The following is a 9,043-nucleotide window of genomic DNA, read 5'->3' as shown; positions in this document are numbered from 1 at the left end:
CCGAGCAGGACGGATCATCGTGCGACACCTGTGGCTGTCGGAAAGAAGTACTGACATCGGTTCGGTGCATGCCAGTGATGAAAGTGTCGGGAAGAAGTGACTGACACGCCAGTGACGAATTTCTCGGCAAAGAAGTGAACGAAGGAGAACTGCGTCGACGGTTCGTGGAAGACGTCGTCAAACCTGTACATGTGTTCCTGCTTCGCTGAGTGCCACAAGACGTGCAACAAGAACCCAACGCAAGTTCATCGCTGTAAGCCTACTTCGAACCGCTCTCGACAAAGCAAGGCGATAGGATGGCGGCGCTGGACGAATTCAAAATACCAAAACTCTCAAACGAAAATTACCATGCGTGGGCGATTTGAGCCAGAGCGGCATTCGTCCAGAAAGGCTGTTGGGAAGCCATGGAGCCTGGCTATGGTGGGAGAGAAGTGATGAACGACGAGAGGAAGAACACCAAGGCTTTGACATTCATGTTCCTAGTAGTGGAAGACACCTGCCTGGACGACATTGGGGAATGTTTGACAGCTCGTGAGGCCTGGAATACATTGGAAGAGATACATTTAAAGTGTGGGCTACTGCATGCTCTTCAGTTGATGGGAGACTTCTCCAGCACCAGAATGGAGCCAGATGAAACCATGAAGGATTACCTGGATTGAATAATGAACCTACAGAGGAAGCTTTAAACGGCAGGATACGCCTTCACTGACAGGGAAGTGGCACTGGTGATGCTGATGGGCTTGCCAGAAACGTATGAATCACTTATCCTAAATCTTGAGCAAGACGAAGGAACGCTCACGATGAAGAAGGTGAAAGCAAGGCTGCTGGTAGAAGAAAAGCGCCAAGTCAAACGTGAAAAAGACAAACTAAATGAGAGTGAAGAAAACAAGGCCCTCATGACAAAGAACAAGCCATTATGAGGAGCAGTCAGCTCCACAAACGTAACGGGCAAGAACATTTTTCAAGGAAAGCAGCAACTGGCACTGGTACAAGCTGCTTTGAACCGAAACAATGAGTTCGGTGCGGAAAATTTGGACACATTGCCAGGGAATGCAAGGAGGGTCCCGATGACGAAGGATGCGGCTCAAAGAGAAGACGAAATTCCAGTGAACCGAAGAAGGCGCTCTGTGCCAGAGGTGGAAGTTCCTCAGGGTCACACATCTGGTACCTTGGCAGTGGAGCAATTGACCACATGACGTCAAACAGAGCCAAATTCACCACTTTCAAGCCCTGCTGTTCGACTGTTGAGGCAGCAAATAAGGAGGTCATGGAAGTCGTCGGGAGAGGACAGGTAAAGATTGAACTTTCGAAAGACTGCGGTGGCACTGTCGTCGAGCTCCAAGATGTCCTCTACGTACCAAGCTTAGACGGTAACCTCTTGTCAGTTGGGAAGATTGAGGAACGTGGACTGAGCGTGACTTTCAGCAACGGAAAAGCTAAAGTGATTGAAGCAAATGGTGACCTTATTGTCGTAGCCAAGCGCGATGGTAAATTGTACACTGAGAGTAAGTCGCTTGCAACATTGAAGTTAGCAAAGGCGACAGACGTCGCCCTGTGGCATCGACGACTCGGTCATCTCCACCATGAAGCTGTCGAAAAACTTTGCCAAAGTGGTAGAAGCAGTCAAGATGCAAAGTGCTCGACATGTGCACTCGGCAAATTGAAGAAAAGCAGCTTCCGAAGAAGGGTGGAACAAAGGCTAAGGCCCCACTGGAGCTGGTTCACTCGGATGTAGTTGGAAAGATCACACCTGCCTCGAAGGGAGGGTCGAACTACTTTGTCACATCCATTGATGACTACTCCAGATTCACTGTAGTGTACCCAATGAAGACGAAGAATGAAGTGCTGGACAGATTCGACCAGTACAGACGAATGGTCGAGATTCTCCACAACACGAAGGTGAAGACTTTGCGTAGTGACAATGGAGGAGAGTACACAAGCAAAGAGTTTGATGAGTACCTGGCCAAGCATGGCATAAAGCGTCGGCTCACCATTCCTGGCATACCTGAGCAGAATGGAGTTGCCGAGAGAATGAACCAAACTCTGCTTGACATGACGAGGTGTCTCCTCATCCAGTCAGGCGTCCCCAAAGAACTTTGGGCTGACGCCGTTGTCACTGCAAGTCACATCATCAGGAACAAGTGTTCATCGAAAGCAGTCGAAGGAGAGTCACCAGAGGCTCTGTGGACAGGGGGAGAAGTGAAACTGGACCACCTAAGAGTGTTCGGATGCAGAACATGGAGTCTGCGAAACAGACGATGCAAGGGAAGCAAGTTGGACCCGAAAGCAGAGGAGTGCATACTGGTCGGCTACCCAGAAGGAGTGAAGGGGTACAAGCTGTGGAACCAGAAAGAAGACCGCTTCTTTGTGAGTCGAGACGTCACCTTCGAAGGAGACTCCTTCCCGTGCAAGCTTGCCCAGGCTCCAAGCACTGATGTTGATGTATGTGACGACACCGAGGGCACAATCATTTTTCAAGTAGAAGACAGCTGGAGCGGGTCACGTGAGGTTGGTGGTTCAGATCGAAATGATACTGGCCACAACAATGCCGAAGAAGTTAGATCATCAGCTGATGAAGACGACAACGGAGCTACACAGCAGATATCCAACGTGACAGATTGTGGTACGCAAGCATACAGAAGGTTGGCGAGACTGGCAAAGAAGGGACCACGTCAAAGTGGATGTCACGGCTCCTGCATAGCCAAGCAAAACAACCAAGAAGATCCAGAAACTCTACACGAAGCCTTTTCTGCATCAGACAAAGAGAGATGGAAAGCAGCTATACAGAGTGAACTGAACAGCCTTGAAGCTTCAGGAACATGGGAACTGGTGCCACGACCGAAGGAGAGACAGGTCGTAAAGTGCAAGTGGGTAATCCGCAAGAAATACGACGAGAATGGTGACTTGGAGAGGTACAAGGCACGGTTAGTAGCGTGCGGATACTCCCAGGTGGAAGGAACAGACTACAAGGAGACCTTCTCTCCAGTTGTCAAGCTGAAGTCCATCAGGACGCTGCTAGGCATAGCAGTCGAGAGAAATTGGAAGATCCACCAGGTTGAAATCACGGCAGCATACTTGAACGGTACACTGAAGGAGACCGTCTACTTGGAACAACCGCAGCCTTTGCGTTGCAAGAAGGATGAAGTCTGCCTTCTAAAGAAGAGCTTGTATGGACTGCGACAGTCTGGAAGGGAGTAGAATCTCACCTTGGACAAACTGCTGAAGTTGCAGGGGATGACAAGATCGAAAGCAGACCCCTGTTTATATGTCAGCAAAGAGAAGAAGCTCATTGTAGGAGTCTACGTTGATGACCTCTTGATCATCGCAGAAGAGGAGGAAGCGAGTTTGACGCAAAAGACCTGGGGGAAGCCAGCCACATCGTTTCCATATGAATGAAAAGAGAAAGGGATGGAAAACTGACCCTCGATCAGACGGTCTATGCCGTCTGATCAAGGCAAGGCAGATGCTAAGGCAGCATCATATCTTTTGGATCCTGGAAGCAAGTACCAAAGAGGAGAGAGCAACGACCGAATGAGAGAAGACCTGCCGCGCAAGTACAGACAGGCAATTGGTGCGTCGCTTTACCTTGTCGGAGGAACAAGACCGGACATGGCTTTTGCCACCACTTACGTGAGTCAGTTAAACGAACATCCCACAGAAGAGAACTGGAGTGGCATAAAGCACATCCTTCGCTATGTGAAGCAGACGAAGAATTGTGCACTAATCTACCAAAGAACTGGGAAGTGTGTGCAGGTCTTTTGCGATGCAGACTGGGCTAATGACAAGGCTGACAGGAAGTCATTCAATGGTTATGTGTTGACGCTAGCCGGCGCTGCAATTTCCTGGAGCAGCAGGAAACAACAAAGTACTGCACTGTCAACCGTCGAAGCAGAGTATATGACCATGTGTCATGCTACAAAGAAAGTTATGTGGCTAGAAAACTTCATGAAGGAGCTTGGTGTGCACGAGTTTCCACAGGAACCACAGGTCTTGTTGGTAGACAACCAGGGTGCAATTGCGCTGGCAAAAAATCAAGTCACGTCGGAGAGAAGCAAGCACATTGATCTGAAGCACTTCTTCCTGAGAGAAAAGGTGGAAGAAGGAAAGCTGCAACTCCAGTACAACAAATCGTCGAGTAACTCTGCAGACCTCTTCACCAAGGCCTTGAATGGAAGGCTGACCCTCAAGCATTGTGAACGTTTCGGTGTCAAGAACGTGGACGTGGCGACAGTCCATTAAGGGGGAGTGTTGGTAGTGTAATGGACCGTTACCAGATGGCACCACGAATCCAGCGCTAAGGTCGTGCAGCCGTTCCACTATTGTTTCTATTTTTCCCCTCTCTTCCCGCCTGATAAACAAGATGGCAGCTCGGCAGCTGTATGTCGTTTCTCCATCCCCAAATCCACTCGATCCACGTCCCAGAAATGTGGTCACTCTGCGCACTTAAGGTAAACGAACAATACCCTCCTCTCCGCACCCTCCTCAAGAGCTGCATTCTTATTCGGCATTACAGGAAATTGTAAACGTCTCATTTTTTTTTTGGAACACAATTAATAAGAAGTCATCCTCTGCTTGCACATATTGAGCAGTAAGCTAGTACCATCTATTAAGCACCGACCGGCATACACTCACTAAACTTGGTATCACCCTGAGCACACCTGCTACTTAGCATGCCCAGTTAAAAATACCCATTGAGTCCAATTGGAATTTCAATTGGTACCAATTGGTATCAGTGGGAACCAATTGGTATGAAAACAACCAATTGGCAATTCCAATTGGAATGCATTTTCCCAATTGGTCACACCATTTGGAAATATATACACCAGTTGGTATTAATCAACCAATTGGCCATTCCAATTGGAACACATTCTCCCAATTGGTCACTTCAATTGGAAATATATATTCCAGTTGGTATTAATCAACCATTCGGCCATTCCAATTGGAATGCATTTTTCCAACTGGTCCCTTCAATTGGCAATATATTTTCCAATTGGTATTAAACAACCAATTGGCCATTCCAATCGGAATGCATTTTTCCAATTGGTCACTCCAATTGGAAATATATATTCCAATTGGTATTAAATGACCAATTGGCCATTTCAATTGGAATGCATTTTTCCAATTGGTATTAAACAACCAATTGGCCATTCCAATTGGAAATTTATTTTCCAATTGGTATTAAGCAACCAATTGGGACAGTTATTCCAATTGGATTCTTGGAGATTGGAGCTCTAGAATAATTTTGCACTGAAGGATTATAAGCTTACCCTTCTGAATCAAAAATGAACTGATAAAATGTGGAATTTTTTTCAAGGGTGTGGGGAACGCCAACAAAAAAGTCGGGTCACTGGCCACCTCATTATATATTTTTTTTGTCCTTTCTTTGCGTATATATATATATATATATATATATATATATACAATATTTTATTATTAATCTGATGGGTTTTTGTTTTAACAATTCTTCTTTTTTTTAGTTTTACTACATCGTTGGTTTTACTTATGGTTTCGGTTTGAAAGTTGGAACGCCCCATCGCTAGTGACACCAGTAGGTGTTTGTTTTTCTGGGAGCACACGAGCACATGTGGGATTCCAGTAGGAGGATATGAAAATGTGATGTTTTCATCAAGTTTACCAACATTTGACATTTCTTGTTTTAATCAATGTGCCCAAGAAAAGCCTGGGGGAACCGCAACAAGCTGGGGTTAACCACCAACTCCGTCCCGTGGCAGCTGTTTTGAGCGCGATTTTTCTCTTTGTCCTGACTCCTGAAGCAAGCTCTGAATATTTTCACGGTCAACCTTCTTTGCTAAAGTGTTCTTATAGCCAACTTTGCTTGTTCTACCTGCTTTTATGTTTGGAACTGTTGCCGCACGTCCGCGTTAGGGAAAAAGTTTGCCATGTGGTGCACACATCGCGTTGTAAAACTCTTTCCTTTGTAGCAAACAGTTTCTAGTGTCTCACTATTTCCTTATTCAGTAATTGAGCCTTCAATATATTTGCTGTTTTTCTTTAGGTTGCTCTTAACACCCTTTTTATTGCCACGTGTTGCTTGCAATATTTGTAAATTATTTAATGCTTCCATTGTGCAGAATGCAGCTAGCATGCCATCACGAATATTCCTTTCAATTTGGACAGCTGTGAGAATAAAGCTAGCTCTGCTCACATTGCAATCAAAGGCATGTGTAGCCTCACACATTCAAATAATGACAATTGTATCCTTTCCAAGATCCAGTGTTCACAGAATGAATAGTTCTTTACAGTCAAAATTGTTGAAAAGAATGGTCACACTGCAAAGCCTTAAGCTGCCTCTGTGGCTCCAAGGCAAAGCGCCGGCCTACGGATGCCCAGGTGGCGGGTCCGAATCCCGGCCGAGGTTCCCGCAATTTGATTAATGCTTATTGCAAAGAAGGCTCCATGTGACCGAGCTTTTGGTTGTATGTCAGAAGATACTAAGGTGGTCCAAATGAATCCTCAGACTTCCACTGGAACTGCCAGAGGCCCATCATTGGTTTGCATGTGAAATCCCCGACTTTGACGGACTGCAAAGCTTTGGATCCCCTCTCAGCTGATAACAACATAGTAAATTTCTCTCGCTAGGTATGTAAAAAGGGACTAATTTTGATGCAGAAGCTCAAGATGGCAGAAAGCTTACGAATTGAACGGACAACACACAACTCTCTGCTGCCAGGCGTGTTAGACTTGTGAGCCGTTTATCCTGTTAAAATTTTCGACAAGCCTTGGATCACTATCATGATTCAGAAGGCCATACTAACTGAAGCCTTATTATCTAGCTTTCATTGATTTCTATGCTTTCATGCTTGACCCATGTCATCATACTGATTGACATTCCTGCTAATGTACTCCTTGTTCTTCTGTTTATTTCAGAATTTCAAGCAAGAAGAATGCAGCTCAGATGTTAAAAGATTAAAATCCAGTTTGTGACTATTTACAGTGTCTGCAGACCATCCGGAGAACAAATGTTTTCCAAGAGCATATTTGCATAATAAAATGTGAAAACATACAAATGGGAATTGATGGATACTTTCCAAAAAGAAGTCTCGGAACATAACAGGTAGTGGTTCCAATTGGAAAAATACCAATTGGTATTTTACCAATTGGGAGTCGCAAAACCCAAATGGTTTTCATTCCAATTGGGACCAATTGGTATTCTTCCAACTGGAACCAATTGGTATTCTTCCAATTGGGAGTCCCAAAACCCAAATGGTTTTCATTCCAATTGGTACCAATTGGTATTCTTCCAAATGGAACCAATTGGTATTCTTCCAATTGGGAGTCCCAAAACCCAAATGGTTTTCGTTCCAATTGGTACCAATTGGTATTCTTCCAATTGGGAGTCCCAAAACCTAACTGGTTTTGGCAATTGGTACCAATTGGAAAAGCCAATTGGAACCAATGGGTATTTTTAGCTGGGTGTATTCTTTTTATCACTGGAAAGAAGCACAGGGACAAGCAACCAGAAAATCGGGTGGCCTGCATCAACACTGCCCACTGGCCCAAATTGAAGCAAGCTATTTTCACAAAAAATAGATGCAAGAGCTAAGATTGCGCTTGACCTGCACACCATAGACTGGCTCTATTCGAGGTCAAGGACTTTCACAACTAATAGCCACAACAGCTACGATCGGGCTTGACAAACACACTGCAGACTGGCTCTACACGAACCCAGCTACTTTCAGAAATAATAGCCGCAACAGCTACGACCGGGTTTGATTTTTACACCGTAGACTGGTTCCGCTGAAGCCTAGCTACTTTCAAAACCAAGAGCCACAACGGTTGAGAGCTGAGCGATCGAGCTTGATCCACATGCACACAAAACAATTTCCTGAAAAACAAATAAGAGTGCGCTCGAACTATGTACAGGGGTGACACTAAAAACATTATTGTGGATTGTACTCAGGGTTAGCAAAGCACCAGTCAATGTACGGCCAGCAACTAATGTGGTTGGCCCGAAAGGTTGGGCCTTCGGCCACAAGGTCTTTGTGGCCCCCGGGGTCATTTTCCTCAAGATGCCGAAGTCCGGGGAACGAAAGATTACCAGCCTTTGGACTGGCAATTGGACGAGGATGAGGCGCCCCTTCAGCCTGAGGCAGCACTGCTGCCGTTGGAAGGGCGACCACCACCATCAGGCCTACGCTGACCAGGACCGTGTTGTCCAGAACCAGCTTGGAGGCCCAGCATACCACCTGCAGGCTGCAGACAGGCAGTATTATAAATACCTGTTTGCGCAACAGGCGGAAAACATGCCACTCAAATGAAAATGTGTCCTTCCTTGGCTAAATACAGCCCTCGAGGAGCTCAGAATGGCACAAGCAGAGCACAAAGCAACAAGGGAGACACAGATTGCGGCTATTTTTTATGGAGAACAGTGCAAAAAAAAAAAAGTCTTAGCCCTGCTAGGGCAGGCTGCTCAACAAGAAAACCCATAAAAAAGGGGGGGGGGGATTGTAAATATATTAAAATATTTTTCTTAGTCCTCTTCAATGCCCCCACCTTTAGTTTCTAGCATGCACAAACCTTCCACTTCATTATTTCGTTTGGCAGCATGCAAGACTAAAGAAATGATGGCTTCATAGAAAGGTTGCAACAACTTTTACACACTCGGCCAATTAAAAGCGAACATCATAACCACAAAAACACCTGCCACGGCCACACCTCAAGCAAAATGTTTGCCTTCCGCACCATTGCATTTGTACAGGCTTTTTGAGACTTCACCGCCGAGTGGCATGCAGGCAGCGTCAATGCGTTTAGTATTTGTGTCGTGCCGTGAATGCCGTGAAGTTCCGTGCCGTGAAGTTCACTGGCACTGCAGTTTTGAGGTTATTGATATATTAACTCTTCTGGTGCTGGAAAATCACAGTGTCTGCACAATACACCAAAATAGGAACACGCACAAGCTACGGCACAAAGCGAAATCATATTTGGATACCATTCAATTACTGTTGGCTCTAGGGAGGGTCAGTGGCGTATTACAGTTCGGAAATTGTATAGCAAAAACTCGCAATGCAGAACCCAGGGACCC

General features: G+C 45.7%; 1 protein-coding gene and 1 pseudogene across 1 annotated transcript; both read left to right on the top strand.

Annotated features, from left to right (window-relative positions):
- Window positions 1-296: 296 nt before the first annotated feature.
- Window positions 297-1,002, top strand: LOC115314337 (annotated as a pseudogene).
- A 2,607-nt stretch (window positions 1,003-3,609) lies between these two features.
- LOC120837782 (secreted RxLR effector protein 161-like) lies at window positions 3,610-4,239 on the top strand. The gene has a single exon (XM_040207372.1). The coding sequence runs from the start codon at window positions 3,610-3,612 to the stop codon at window positions 4,237-4,239; it is 630 nt and encodes a 209-aa protein (XP_040063306.1).
- Window positions 4,240-9,043: the final 4,804 nt, after the last annotated feature.

The sequence above is a fragment of the Ixodes scapularis genome, unplaced genomic scaffold (genome assembly GCF_016920785.2).
Source record: "Ixodes scapularis isolate PalLabHiFi unplaced genomic scaffold, ASM1692078v2 PGA_scaffold4__175_contigs__length_147842914, whole genome shotgun sequence".
In the NCBI taxonomy this organism is placed as follows: Eukaryota; Metazoa; Arthropoda; class Arachnida; order Ixodida; family Ixodidae; genus Ixodes; species Ixodes scapularis.
The sequence above is the reverse complement of the archived record's forward strand: the minus strand, read 5'-3'. Positions and strand labels throughout refer to the sequence as shown.

What these genes read in the sequence shown, in the direction of transcription:
- LOC120837782 (XM_040207372.1), top strand. Translation starts at nt 3,610, where the DNA reads ATGGCTTTTGCCACCACTTACGTGAGTCAGTTAAACGAACATCCCACA.